The sequence below is a fragment of the Syzygium oleosum genome, unplaced genomic scaffold (genome assembly GCF_021117445.2).
Source record: "Syzygium oleosum isolate NSW1041296 unplaced genomic scaffold, Sole_v2.1 Sole_v2.02, whole genome shotgun sequence".
Classification (NCBI taxonomy): domain Eukaryota; kingdom Viridiplantae; phylum Streptophyta; class Magnoliopsida; order Myrtales; family Myrtaceae; genus Syzygium; species Syzygium oleosum.
The window spans coordinates 14,099,706-14,115,039 of record NW_026607486.1 but is presented as its reverse complement, the minus strand read 5'-3'; the positions used below and the strand labels follow the sequence as shown (position 1 = coordinate 14,115,039).

The 15,334-nt window shown below is 40.1% G+C and overlaps 1 protein-coding gene and 1 pseudogene across 1 annotated transcript; one reads left to right on the top strand and one right to left on the bottom strand.

Moving 5' to 3' along the window:
• Window positions 1-2,582: 2,582 nt before the first annotated feature.
• On the bottom strand, window positions 2,583-4,519 carry LOC115681854 (uncharacterized; annotated as a pseudogene).
• Window positions 4,520-11,425: 6,906 nt separating this feature from the next.
• LOC115681851 (magnesium protoporphyrin IX methyltransferase, chloroplastic) lies at window positions 11,426-13,383 on the top strand. The gene is made up of 3 exons (XM_030605942.2): window positions 11,426-11,632; window positions 11,893-12,515; window positions 12,813-13,383. The coding sequence occupies exons 2-3, from the start codon at window positions 11,934-11,936 to the stop codon at window positions 13,236-13,238; spliced, it is 1,008 nt and encodes a 335-aa protein (XP_030461802.1). The 5' UTR covers window positions 11,426-11,632; window positions 11,893-11,933; the 3' UTR covers window positions 13,239-13,383.
• The last annotated feature ends 1,951 nt before the right edge of the window (window positions 13,384-15,334 follow it).

The following is a 15,334-nucleotide window of genomic DNA, read 5'->3' as shown; positions in this document are numbered from 1 at the left end:
TTTGGTTCTGAGCACTAACTTTTATGAGAATGGCCATGTAAGAACTCTTAAAAGTTAGTGCTCAGAACCAATGGTTCTGAGCACTAACTTTTAAGAGTTCTTACATGGCCATTCTCACAGTTGGTTCCGCAGAAACTTTTTACATGGCCATTCTCATGGTTGGTTCCGCAGAAACTTTTTTGGACTTATAATAATCAGTCCATGTAAGACAGACTCATTATAAATTGACTTTGCTCCCTCTCTCAACGATTGCACTGCTATTGCACTTCGTTCTCTTCCTCTTTCTCTAACTTTCGCTCTGCTGCTGCTCCTTATCCTCTTCCTCTTTCTCCCAATATATACGAATCAAAAAATGCCTATTATTGATCATGATCATTGGAGAAATATGCAAGCCGTACTTGCCCTCATCCTTCCGACTCTGCTCAATTTCATTACGGTGAAGTACCAGGGGAGGCCCAATTCTCCATTTGAAACCCACCCCATCATCATCTTCTTCTCCATCTTCGCTCTCCTTTTCTATTGCTCCTTATCCCTTCCACTTGTTGCTCATCTACCGGCCTTTACTACTGCTTGCGGTGCTCGCATCTTTCGCCTCCTTGTGATCCTTTCTTTTTCCCTCTCCATTGCTTTGCCTACATTGTTGTTGTTCCCAGGCCTCCCCTTCTTTCTCCTCTATCTGCCGTTGTTGATATTGCTCTTTGCAGCTCACTTATGTGGTCTCGTTCAAAAAGTCATTCGTCTGGTAAAGCAAAAGATTCTAGCATTCATTTTTGTCTGCTTGTTCTACTATCGTCTACTTGGAGGAAGAGCACCCCCGATTCTGCCACGTACAGTTGCCGATACGCATTTCGTGTTAGAATTGTAGTTCCTGCCGGTGTTCAATTGGTCATTGTTAGTAGCCCAAGAAGAAACAAAGAAAACATATGAGTAATGTTACATGTATGAGATGTTTATTAGATTTGTATACTATGAAAGTCACTGTGACAATAAATAATAAATTTTATTTGTGTTGAAATATCATATATCGATTTGAGTTTAAGATTATCTCTCCTAAACAAAGAATGTGATCGCTAATGGTGTTGAATGCATTATAATTTGTGCTATCGGTGATTGATCGGGGAAAAAAAGAAGATAAAAGCCAAGGTTGGCTGATTGAAGAAATTCCAAGCAAATAAAAATTGATAGATCAAGAAGTAAACCTTTTTCACACAAAGCTACTCATAGTTGATGTTAGCATGAGATAGAAAATCATTATCTCTGGAGATATTACATAAATCGATAAGCTTAATAGGTGACTTTTGGGTTTTTACATGTGAAAACTGAAGTCCCAATTTTCAATCTTTCAATTCCAAATCCCTTGATATTCGAGGCAAATTTGAAATGAAACCCCAATTTGATTTTGAAATAAAAAAACAACGTCGTTTTGAGTGTTCGTGCATTATGCACATTAACTTTGGATGCGGACACTTGTTGCCAAATAGACAGCTTAACAGTGATAGGTGGATTGAACACCAAATTGGTGTATATTATGTCCAGCGGGCCAAAGATTGCGCTGTGAGGCCATAATTTGTGTATGACCGAAAGGTCATACTTGTTTTTGGATAGTATTTGGCCATTTTATGCTCGTTGTTTAGATAGCATCGGTCGCAAATGTATAGTAATGTATTAATGTCACCCTTTGAATGAGTAGAGAATTGATTTACGTTTCTAATCTTTTGTCTGTTTATTTCATTATTGCCCCCACTGGCAAATGGTCAAGGCTCCGATCCTGGATATGAACCCCAGTCAAAGATAATCACCGCCAATGTATAGTACGCACTGCATCGCTTCTTGGCTCCATTTCTTAGGCTTTCACTTTTAGCTGTGGCCATTGTCGAGCCCTCTCTTTTTCTGCAGGTGATTATCTGCTTTCGAATTGATGTCTCTCTTACTCTTTTTCAAGGCATTTATATGAGTTTTCGATCCATCCGCGGCTGCTGAGAAACGATGGAACACGAAAACGATGTTAATGAATACCATTGGACGCCCGAATTCGTCTCTGTCTTCTTTCTATTTCTCAGCAGCATCCAAACAACCGCATCAAATTCTTTCTTTCAATTGACGATCATATAAACGTATGCGTGTCGTCAATGTGAGTCCCATTAATGGAGTTCTTATGCGATTTTGCACTTGTCTCTCTTTGAAGGCACTGTCGAATTCTCTTATCCGGTGTTTAAAGCCGGATCGCCAATCGTGAGTCGTGTCCCTTTGAGCATACGAAGGCACAAGACAGACCAATTAGTGAGGATGCATAGCAAGATTGTAACAGCTCTGATTCAATTGAAGGGAGAGGAAGAGACTCCCTGCAGCAGGGTAAGAAGCAACTGTTGAAAGAGAATTAAGAAATACAATCCCCAAAGTGCCACACAAAAAGAAAAGACAGAAGGGCGAAGCGCCTGAAGATATCAGTAGATAACTAGATCTTCTTGTGATACGGCACCTTTATCGGTTGTGCAACTCTGCTTGTGTTATCCTCTATAAAACTTAAGAACAAGCTTTTTGAACAACAGTCCTTAGGTCTGGCTCGTTCAACCTGCATGTAGCTCAAATAGGAAAAATTCGATGACGCCAACCGCACCAGAAAAACCGACTCGCAATTTGCAAAACAGTGGTCAGTCAAATCAAATGCTAGCAAAGAATAAATAAGAAGTTAGTCTACACGCTAGAGTTCCCAGAATGGAGAAAATTCAAGGTGCTTATTCCACAGCCAAAGATCTACTGAAAACTTTCCCTTTTTTTTCTCTCTTTTTTTTAATTTTTTAAGAAAACGGTCAGCAAAGATGTCTCCTTCAAGAAAAATGCTTTCATCATCGTCCTTCCATGCTAGCCAGAATGCACATTCGCAGTATTTGCAATGCATGCTTAACTGCAATTGTAGGTGAGCTGATGGGCTATTAGATGGCCTCTAATTTATAAAAATAAGATTTTAATCGACTTTAAATGTTAACGTATATAAATTTCTAGTGATTATGGGCATTTATTTGAAAAAAGTCACCAAAATATTGGAAGTCAAATTCAAAACCATCCTATGCGGCAATCCAAATATACTGTAGAGGGCAGAGTAGAATTTTAAGCTGATCAAGTAATCCAGATATGCCTCATTGAGGCTTAGTTGCACATCTGTTTTTTCTTTCCTTTAACTTTCAATTTAGAGTACTCATCCACCAATGCCAAAATGTTCTGTCACATGCGGTGCAAGAAGGTTTATGCATCAGTAGTGACTCCTAGCACATTACCCAATCCTAAAATAACAAGCCAGGGTAGGAAATGCCTGAAATCAATTAGGGAGCCGTTTTAGTGTCTAATGTCAGGGGAGAAAAGGAAAAACCCCCTTTGGGGAACTTGAATTTCCAGATCCCTGGGAATCGATAATACGAGACAACCTGAATGGCGTCGGCCGAATCCTCGTGGGGGAATGTAAAGAGAAGCAAACCACTCCCTGTCAACTAAGCTAATGAAAGAGCTGGATAATGATTCGCACGCGTCTTCCTTTGTTTGGGAAGATACATCATCTGAAAGCTTACCTGCTTTCAGTTGAATAGCAAAGTTGGGGGCAGTTAGACCAAGTTTTGCAGACATATAAGTAAATAGTAATTGGGTTTTGATCAGAAGAGTATCATCCTCTTTCTAATACTCATTGGTTGAATGCCCACACTCGGCACCATTGGCACCGTCCTGATCCAATTCCTCAGGACATACTTTCCTTCTCTTTTAGCAGTTAACTTAGCATCAGCCACCCCCAAGTTAGTACTCTCCCTAGCAGCAAATGTCCCACAATACCGCAAAAGCATCCATAACAATGCTAAGGACGACGAAATTCCATTATCCTAAGCAGGAAAAGGAAGCCCCATTTAATTGAGATATTTCAAATAACTTCCACATGAACCACCCTATGATCAGGATATCACTCATCAAAGCAATAACACTTACTCAAGGGAGACCCAATTCTTCACTTTTAAGGTCCGAGCATAAATGAATCATAATCAAACACATAATGTAGAATTGATCAGTAGCATCTAATTCAGTCACGCTTAAAACGCTCAACTTTGAGAAGGCAATCAAACCTTTTCAAGGAGGCACATGGCTTCTTTGGTGGCGCTCTTCTCCCTCTCTGATAGAAGGAGAAAAAGGAACAAAAAGACAAAAGCCATTAACCCAAGTTCCAATCGTCGAATTGACAGCTAAAGAAGGCGAAGGAGAGATGGTACACTGATGGTGCAGGTGACGAGGAAGCCGGAGTGCGAGCGGCGAAGGAGGGAAGAGAGGGGGCGTTGTAGTCGAAGCGAGGGATGCTGATGACGGCCGAGTGCTGTTCCCATGGCGTCATCGTCGTCTTCTTCTTCGTCTTCGCTTCTTCATCGCTGTCTTCTTCTTCTTCTTCTTCCATTTCTCTCTTCTCTCCGCTCTGTGTCTGTTCCACGGTCCAGTTCAAAGCTCTGTCTCCGCCCTCAAAAATGGCGAAACTCCGGCGGTTTTTCATTTCGAGTTGAAGTTCGGCCCGACCGCCCGGTTCGTTTCCCAAAAACGACCCGACCGTTTTGTCCAAACATTTTTCCATTCTTCTTTTTAAGAAAAGGGTGGATTCTACTTTTTTTCTATAAAAGCGCAAGATTTCCAACTCGATTATTAGTTAATTCTTTTGCAGAAATTACTAGGAAGGAGCTGAAACTTGACCAGAAAGATGACTGATCTTGCTAACCTGCTGTTGATAAACGATCCCCTGAAATTGTTGATGCGTATTAATGGCGTTATACAAGAAAACTCTTGCGAAAGATGCCTAATTTTCATGTTTCTATCTTTCTAGATACGGGGATAATTGTTTAAAAAGTCATAAATCTATTTTATGGTGGATAATGTAGTTTTAAACTTTTTAATTTGGCCAAACTTTTGACAATTCGCCACTCCTTTAGGCTATTTTTGGTTGAAAATTGTTGATGTGGACGCTAGCCATAATACATGGCAGGGGCGGTGCTAATGTAGATGATTTTGCAAAAAAAAAAGAATAAGGAAAGGAAAGGAAAAAAAGAAAAAAATTAAAAACTTACAAAAATCATCCATGTTAGCGTCGGTTGCTCCACATAAGACAATTGATGCTAACTGGATCGTCCAAAGATTTATAACTAAATTAAAAAATTTGGACTGAATTAGCTGCCATACAATAAATTTATAACTTTTTAGTCAATTTTCCTTAGATATAGAGAATGGTTATATCAACATTCCTCCCGCAGTGATGTTCAATTATTATTTTTTTCTTTTTTTGGAAAATGACACTTGCAATTATTAAAATTTGGCTCACTATGTAAGGAAAAATTACCGAAAAGTCCTAAATCTAATGTAGCGATGTCAATTCAGTCATAAACCTTTCAACTTGACCAATTTAGTCTTAAACATTTTAACGATTTGTCAATATAATCCTTTCGGCCAAAATTTTCAAGCTAATTTTTGCCGGAAATCACTAACATTGTGGTCTAGTCAGCATCAGCCGTCCTACGTGATATAGTTGACGCTAACATGGACAATTTTTGTAGTTTTTTTAAAATTTTTTTCTTTATTTTCTTTTTCTTTTTTTCTTTTTTCCCTATATTCCTTTGCTGGCTGGCATGTAGGCGAAGGCCGCCTTAGTGGGCGTATGGCGAGTGTCCTCCTCGCCCAATCCAGGTCTAGCCCTCGCTAGTGCCGGCCCTCACCTATGACTGACGAAGGTCACTGGCCATCGCCAAAGTCTTAGAGACTAGCAAATGGAAATAGAAAAGAAAAGGAAAAAAGAAAGGAAAGAAAAAGAAAGGAAAAAAAGAAAAAAAAATCAGAACAATTATTTTTAAAAAATTACAAAAATTATTAGCGTTAGAGTCAGCCGTGTCACGTCACGTGCCAAATAGGATGGCTAGTGTCTATGTTAGAGATTTTTTACCAAAATTGACCAAATGGACTACATTAAAAAATTATCAATATATTTAGGACTAGATTGACCAAATCGAAAAGTTTGAGACTTGATTGGTATCCATACAATAGTTTTATGATTTTTTTAGTAATTTTCCCCAATATATATATATATATATATATGTGTGTGTGTGTGTGTGTGTGTGTGTGTGTGTCATTTTTGAACTTTTATTTTGTTTAATATAATCCTTGAACTAAACTTTCAATTTGCTCTATCTAATCCCCAACTTCCTATAACAAAGTGAAATCAGTCCTTTGATACTATTCATAAGTTTTCTTACTTACACTAATGCCCAAATTGTTAAATATCTTTTCATTTCAATCCATTTCTTAAATCAATAAAATAATATGTTATCTTATTATTACTTTTTTTACCTTTTCGGCCTTTAAAAATATTACGATAGTTCCACATAAATTCATTAGAAATAGTTCAAGGACAATATTAAATAAATTAAAAGTCTAAGGATGAGATTGCATATTGAATCAATGTTTAAAGACTATCCTATCATTTTCCCTTTTTTTTTTAATAGAAAGTGATCTTCAAAAAGTTTGTTCACTATGCTGCGAAGTTGTAGACGAGACAGAGCTTCAAAAAGTTTCGTGTTTGTCATTACAGTTTGTGCGAATTTTGGGTATACTTGCTTAAGTTGGTGCTATATTTTTTGTTGCCATGGAGACGAACGAAATCAAACTCATTATCGAGCATTTTCATAATGTTTGCTTGTCTTATGGGGTGCTCTACTTATTTCTACTTTCCATTTAGGCAGATTTAACAGAGGGAAATCCGTGGCAACTGTGGGCATATCACCCTACATACCTAAGAGGACATAAGTTTGGCCAGCCTTGTAGTCCTAAGGAAAAATTTTCCTAAATGATTTTGATACAGGTGAGCCCAATTCATTTGAGCCATTGATTTTGATGGATTTTCTAATTCAAAAATTAAGATGCATTGGGACTCACATGTTTCTGGTACATCCAAGAGTATTTCCGAGGAGAGTATGAATGTGCGAACAAAGTAAAGTAAATTCACTCAAACAAATGAAATGTTGATTAACCAATCATTTCCACAAAAGAATCATGAAATGTTGATTAACCAAAACAAATGTGATTACGAGGTTAAGGGCACTAGAATTGCCATGGCTTTCATATAATGCTCACTTTAATGCCAAAACTTTTTGTCTGGTCATTTCAATCCCACTTTGGTAAAAAATAAGAAAAAAAATTCGATGATTCGGGATGATAAAAAAATGGAAAACTTATCCAAAAAGTCATAAACCTAATCACTAATTCAGTCCTAAACCTTTTAATTGTGTCAATTATTTCCTAAACCTTTTCACATTTTGTCAATCCAGCCAATTTTGGTCGGAAATTATTAACGTGGACGCCAGCCGTCCTAAGTGGCACGGCCGACGCTAACGCGAATAATTTTTTTGTAATATTTTAATATTTTTTTAAATTTTAATTTTTCTTTTTTTTTTTCTTTTTTCTTTTTTTTTTTCTTTACTTTTGTTACAACTTTGGCCAATGGGGTTGCCAGCTGACCATTTCTGGCCACAGGTAAGGGCCTAGTTTGGGTGAAGGAGTCACAACCCTCGCCGGCCACAGGCGAGGGCGTCGAGCCCTCAAGCCCCTCAGTTGGTAAAAAAAAAGAAAGAAAGAAAAGAAAAAAGAAAAGAAGAAAAAACAATAAAATAATAAAATCCGAAAAATATTAAAAATTATTCACGTAGGATGACCGGCGCCCACGTCATCAATTTCCACCAAAATTGATCAGATGGACTCAATTGGCAAAACGTGAAAATGTTTGGGAATCAATTGACACGATTAAAAAGTTTATGATTGAATTGATAAAAGTGCAATAGGTTTACGACTTTTTGGATAATTTTCCCACATAAAAACAATCCTACTTTCGGATAATCACTTCAATCGCCGATTTGGGATGCTAGAAATTCGACGCGGTAATATTTTAACATTTTTTGCTGACCAACATGGCTTGCTGGAGATCCGACATGACAATCTTTCTGCATAAATGCCATAAAACAATGTTGCTATACATGTTTGCCCCAAGTCATTGGGAACAAATCGAGCCAATTTTCCCCTCTTCTTCAAACCCTCATTCAGATCAAAGCATTTTGGGGCAAAAATTAAGAGCCGCTGCAATGAAAAGCAAGAGCGGGATAACTGGCTCAAGTTCGTGTCAATAAAGCCAAGACGGTGGCCAATATTATTATTATTGTGGGCTGAGACTTTCAATGCAGCTCGAGTCAAAAGCCTTGACTTTTAATGCATGATGTTTGATGGAAGGGGCCGAATTGATTTACCACGTGGCTTTCGGTGGAAACGGTAAAAGAGTCTATTCCTATTTTCATCGGACTTGCTTGAGTAAAGCTGTAAATTAGACAATCAACATCAAAGGCTTAGTTTCAATTGGTTTGGGCAGTTTGTATTTCCGTCAGAGGCACTCTCAAACTGATGGACATACTGGGTTGTAGTTGATCGACTTGGAAGTGATTCTGCAGGGCAAGCAAACGCACAGGCACAAGGCCAAAGCAATCTTCCGCATGATTCTTAGCATTTTCTTGGTGAAATTGGATTTCTAGAACTTCTCTCCAAGAATACGATCACGGGGTAATATTATCAAATGCCGTGGATTTAGTTTCTTGCTCTAGCGGAGGGAGTGAGCCACCTATTCATGTACTGGATTTCTCGGTGGAATAGTCCCTTTGGGGTCGATTTCATTGCTTTTGGAGGACTACGAGAGAGAGAGAGAGTTTAAATTTTGAAACGAGCGGCGACATTTTGTCATGAAGAGACACCTCATTGTCTACATTAAACTTTTTTTTCTTAAAAAAAATCACGTAGGAATTAACATTTTATTATAAAGGCTACGTAAACTTTTTGCTGGAATTTGTTGCCGAACGCGCTTAAGTAATCGTTTTTCCTTCTATGCGGCGCTGAAGCGACCGCACGTTTGACTCTAAAGTGAGCGCTTATGACACTTCTAGCGTCCTTACAGGGACTTTTCGACTTAGAACGAAATTTTGATGAGTCGACGGAACACGATTTTCTTGAAGAAATCATTTTTTCGGATTTTTATAAGTCCAAAAAGTATACGCATAAGGTGATTGTCTTAGGCCTAGGGATCACCTTATGCGTTCTATTATAAGTCCAAAAAGTTTATGCACCGACGCTTTAACGGCGATTTAAGTTCTTGCATGGACTGATTACTACTACAAGAAGTGCAAAAAAGTTTATGCTATGCGAAGGTTTTCGTCAATGCGGAGAGGGGAACCTCCGCACACTCGTCAATGCAAAAAAGTTTATACGGCAATCCGCATTGACGAAAACCTCCGCACGATCGTCAATGCGGAGCAATGCGGATTGCGGATGTTGCCTCCTCGTGAACTTTTTTGGGCTTGCAAATGAATCAGTCCATGTAAGACAGACTCATTATACTATATATTGACTTACCACCCTTTCTCAGCAATCGCTCTGCCGTTTGCACCTCTTTCTCAACATTCGCTCCGCGCTGCTGCTCCTCTTCCTCTTCCTCTTCCTCTTTCTCCAAATACACGCGAATCCCAAAATGCCTATCGCTGATCTCGATCATCGGAGGAACATGCACGCCGTACTTACACTCATCCTTCCGGCTCTGCTCAACTTCATTTCGGTGAAGTATCAAGGGAGCTCCGATTCTCCATTTGAAACCCGCTACGTCACCGTGTTCTTCTCCATCTTCGCTCTCCTTCTCTATTGCTCCCTGTCCCTTCCACTCGTTGCTCATCTGCCGGCCTTCACTACTGCTTGCGGTGCCCGCATATTTCGCCTCCTCACGATCGTTTCCTTTTCCCTCTCCATTGCTTTGCCTACGTTGTTGTTGTTGTTCCCGGGCGTCCCTTTCTTTCTCCTCTATCTGCTGTTGCTGATACTGCTCTTTGCAGCTCACTGATGCAATCTTGTTCAGAAACTCATTCGTCTGGTAAAGCAAAAGATTCTAATATTCGTTTTCGTCCACCTGTTTTGCCGTCGACTGCTTGGAGGAAGAGCTCCCCTGATTCTGCCACGTACGGTTTCTGATACGCATTTCATGTTAGAATTGTAGTGCCTGCCAGAGTTCAACTGGTCACTGTTAGTAGCCCAAGAAGAAACAAGTGTTACATGTATGAGATGTTTACTTAGATTTGAATTCTAAGAAAGTCTATGTGACTATGAATAAGAAATTTTATTGTGTTGAAAAATCATACATCGGTTTTAAGTTTAAGATTATCTCTCCTCCTAAACAAAGAATGCGATCAATAATGGTGTGGAATGCATTAGAATTTATGCTATCGGTGATTGATTGGGAAAAAAAGAAGAAGATAAAGGCCAAAGGTTTGGCTGATTGAAGATATTGCAAGCAAATAAAAATTGATAGATCAAGGAGTAGACCTTTTCACACAAAGCTATTCATAGTTGATGTTAGCATGAGATAGAAGAATCATTATCCATGGAGATATTAGACAGAATCATTATCCATGGAGATATTAGATAGATCGATAAGCTTATTAGGTGACTTTTGGGTTTTTATACGAGAAAACTTAAGCCCCAATTTTCGATCCTTCAATCCCAAATTCCTTGATATCCGAGACAAACTTGAAATGAAACCGCAATTTAATTTTAAAATTGAGTATTCATGCATTATGTATCTTTGCTTTGTATGCAGACACTTGTTGTCAAGTAGACAGCTTAACAGTCCTTGGTGGATTGAAAACCAAATTGAATTACGCGAATGCAAATAGAGCATGCGCGTGTGAGTGAGCCCGGCGAGGTTGCAACCCTTGCCGATGAAGGCTGGGTTGCCAAGGGCCGCCATTGGCCCCAGCTCAAATTTGTAGCCCTCACCTAGAGCCGTGGCAAGGCTAGCTCCTCTCTCTCTCTCTCTCTCTCTCTCTCTCTCTCTCTCTCTCTCTCTCTCTATGCACGCACACGCATTGAAGGTGACGATTGAGGCGAGCCCAAACGCCGACGAGATTGTTGAGCAATCGTCGGTAGATGAGTGCCACCCTTGCCGCTGCCTTCATTATTGTCTCATTCGTTAAGCTCGTTCGCTCACTCTCTCTCTCTCTCTCTCTCGTAATTTATCACTTCCTTAGTACATTGGGTTGCAATGGTATTTATACATACGGTAGCCTGGTAGGTAAGGCATCCTCATATCGAGTAATTCTTTTATTTTTTCCCTCTCTTGTCTTTATGAATTATGATCTTCCCGAAAACATTGTTTTGTTTTCCATCTCTGAAAAAAAAAAAAAAAACACTTGACTCCCGAAGAAGTGGGGAAAATGAGTATAAACACCGAAGAAAGGTGACCCGACCACGTCAACATGTCTTGTCCAATGACTCGGCCACGTCAGCGCCCTATCCGCTTCATCTCCCTCCTCGACCACCATCACTTCGCTCCCAACTCCATTGCGCTCCACTCCTGACTGTCTGATATCTCTCGTCGGAGACAAGAAGACCCATGAGAGAGGCCGCAAGAAGAGACTTCTCTCTGCGGGTTTGAGAGGCACACCCTGAGTTCCCACTCCCGCTCGATTGGTGTAACCTCCTCAAATTGCTAATTGCGCAGTTCCATCGAAGCTGGTGCTTCCATAATCTTGCTCGTCTCCAAATTCTGGTAACTGGGTTCCTCGCAGCGTTCTTTATCTCTTTCTGGGTCTTCTGTTTCTTTGATCATCGAGAGTCGTAGTACTGTAGAGGCCCCTGTAGCTCGAAATGTAGCCTTTTGCTCTGCATAAGCTAGTTCAAGAATGGTCAATGCTTTGCCACTAGAGCCTTCTCTGCTTGCGCTTTGATTTTGTGTTTTTCTTGTGGGATTCTTTGCGGTTTTTTTAAGAGAATTAAGCTCTCTGTCTTGTTGATTCGCACCCATTTCAGGGCCTCATCGACCGGAGTGTCGGTGGGTGTAGATAATCAGAATGGCTTGCTCAGTGTCCTTAACATCCCCCATTTGCTTCCGCAATGCAAACAACGCCAAGACCGCGCTGAATGCTAGCCCAATCAAGATCATGAAGGCGACACTGAGGTCGAGGACATTTACCCAGTTTGCGATTCCACCCCTGTCCACTGCGGCGGCCGACTTTGCTTCCGTGGACGGCACGACCATCGCCGTCATTGGTGGCAGCTCGGTGGCTGCATTGGCCGCTGTGCTCACGTTGACAGATCCAGAGAGGAGACGGCAGCTCCAGGCGGAGGAGGTGGGCGGTGGGGACAAGGAGGTGGTTAGGGAGTACTTCAACAACTCAGGGTTCCAGAGATGGAAGAAGATATATGGCGAGACAGATGATGTCAATAAAGTCCAGCGTGACATAAGGCTTGGGCACTCCAAGACTGTGGAGAATGTGATGAAGATGTTGACTGATGAGGGGTCTCTTCGAGGGGTCACCGTCTGTGATGCCGGGTGTGGCACGGGGTGCCTCGCTATTCCGCTGGCAAAGGAAGGTGCTGTTGTGTATGCCAGTGATATCTCCGCTGCTATGGTTTCCGAGGCTGAGAGACAGGTGAATTTTCAGTCGACTGCCTTTCTCAGAGCTATTACAGGCACATACGATTCCTGAATGATAGATTACTAATTCTATGTGCATGCTTTGCCATTCATTCACTGCTTCTGTTAGAAAACTTCTAGATTTCCAATTGTGTATACAGTGACAAGTGCATGATCAGATGTTTCTATGGCAGTACTTCAAACCTTGGGCTGCTTTCAATTGACTTTACATGATTGATTAAGCTTGTCTCTTTTGTCCCATCGCCATTTAGAAGGCAGCTGTTATTAACTCGGGATTGTTTTTGGCAATCAGGCAAAAGAACAGCTTCAAATCACCAATGATGACCAATCACCTCCTCCGACTATGCCAAAATTCCAAGTGAGTGATTTAGAGAGCCTGAAGGGGAAATATGACACAGTGATATGTTTGGATGTTCTCATACACTACCCGCAGAGTAAGGCAGATGGGATGATCGCTCACCTTGCTTCACTGGCAGAAAATCGGTTGATTCTGAGCTTTGCTCCAAAGACATTCTACTACGATCTGTTAAAAAGAGTAGGGGAGTTATTCCCAGGACCTTCCAAGGCAACAAGAGCTTATTTGCATGCTGAGGCAGATGTCGAGAGAGCATTACAGAAGGTTGGGTGGAAAATAAGGAAGAGAGGCCTAAGCACCACTCAGTTTTACTTTGCAAGACTTGTCGAGGCTGTTCCTGCATTGAGGCAATGGAGTGAGTGAGTGAGGTTAAGTTTTGGTTTTTTGACTTGTTAATCAGGTTGTAGTTTTGGAAAAGATAGGAAGTTTGAACATTGGTCAGAATTTCATCTGTAAATTAGTTATTCCAATTCCAACTCCTTAATTAATAAATTCTCTTTTCATTGACTTTGTTAATGTACTCAAGTAAGTGTTTACATTTCATGCTGCCCATTCCATTCACGAAACTCTTGAAGAAGATTCACTTTAGAAGACACCTTCAGTTAACCCCTCAGTCATCTAGAAACAGCTATAGGAAGTTCAGCTGATACTCTTTAGGAGTATTACTGAAACCATTCGGTTAAATTTGAGTAGGGTATTGAATCTTTCTGAATTGATTGCCCCGGGAACAAGTTTGGAACTCTATCATGTTCTCCTTGTAATTGTAGTGCTTGATTAAGAAACTCCTGAGAGAAGCTAACTCTTTTAGCTTTCTGCTGAAAGGCATTGATTATGACAAGTCTTCCTACTCAAGTCAGATGTGATGTGAAGTCGAGGTTGTTTTGGATTAGGCTGAATTATGGTTGGCTATTCTTTATGGATGTCTTTTTTTTCCCCATTTTTGGCTACCAATCATCGGAATGCAGGTTGAGGTCCCCCTTTGTAATAATAAACTGTCCTGTATTACTATACAAAAAACTGGATTTTATCAGGACCAAGTGAGCATGTAGATAAATGGTGAATGATGCTGCTATTTGATTTTTCTTTCTGATCTGCTGTTCCATGAGGTAAAACATCATTGCCATGTTTGCTTGACAAAGCAGATGGAACTGTGTGCCAAAGTCGAGAGAGAAGAAGAAATGACAGAAAGGTGAGCTCAAAATATTAGCTGTAAAGAGGGCATTGATGTGATCACTCCATTTTTTGCAAACTCTTGGAATTTTTTAGAAGCAAGAAAACTTATTAGACAGGCTGTTGCATCCTTTAATCTTTCTTTGTCAAGGGTCAGTGTACATAAGGATGCTTGATAAGGTTGCTCTATCATCCTGCATTAGTCTCTCTCTCAACAGTGGTATCTAGTTGGTTCACCGCCCCTCCTGATAAGAAACCGAATAAAAGTCAGAAAATGAAAGCAAAGACGGTTTATAACTGAAACTTTTATCATGTGGTTTATATAATTTCTCGAGTTCTTTAAACTTTGTGTGTCCTATATTGATTCTCCGTGTTGGTTCTTCTAGAATGTTAGCTTAGCTGGTTGAGATGAAAGAGTGAAAACTCAAATGTTGGTGTGACACTGCAACAAAGAAACTTGTTCTCTCTCTCTCTTTGCACAATTCTTACGTGTCTATCTGCTTTGTGAAAAATTTGTGATTTAAAAGTTGTTAGAGTTTTTCATCAAAATCATTGACGGTCAAAAACACCGTCGATGGTGCAAGTGCAAATACGACTAATTTCCCAACAGAACCACGAGAGGCAATGCTCCTAAAATAAAACAAATTTCGGAATTTGATTGTCCCCCTTTGCTTGCATCCTGGTGGTAACAAAAGGGGAAGATTTTCCGTGTTTTAGCTTTGTGTTGCATCATCCCTTTTCTCATAATAGAATTGTTAAGTTTCTCAGCGATCCTGTGGCTGCCAATCTTCCACCATGAGATGCTCTTCACAGTTGTCTCATAGGTGCCAGTAACAAGCATCCGGTTCTCTTCAAAGTCATTGTACTTCTCTTTAGTGAACATCTTCCATTTGACATTTCAATCAGCAGTCTCTTCTTCTTCTTCTTCTCATGCCTTAATCTATACAGTTGTTGCCTGCAAGGATGGCCCTGATATAGATATTGTCACCTATAGTGTTGATCTGCAGAAACATGGATTTAAGGTTAGTAGCACGATCCTGTGCTGATGCACCTTCCCATTTTTTGGTTCCCCTCGCCCAATGCATTGATCATTGTTGACTTCGTTTCATATTTAGTTAAACAAAATGAAAGTAAACACAACAACAAAAATCCATATTTGTCAATAGCAACAATCCATAAAAGATGAACGCGTAAAATAAAATGAAACATTAAAAAGTTCAAAATGCGTAACATAGAACCTAAATTATACAACTTCGGTCCTCAATCATCCATGAAAAATTGTTCCAAAT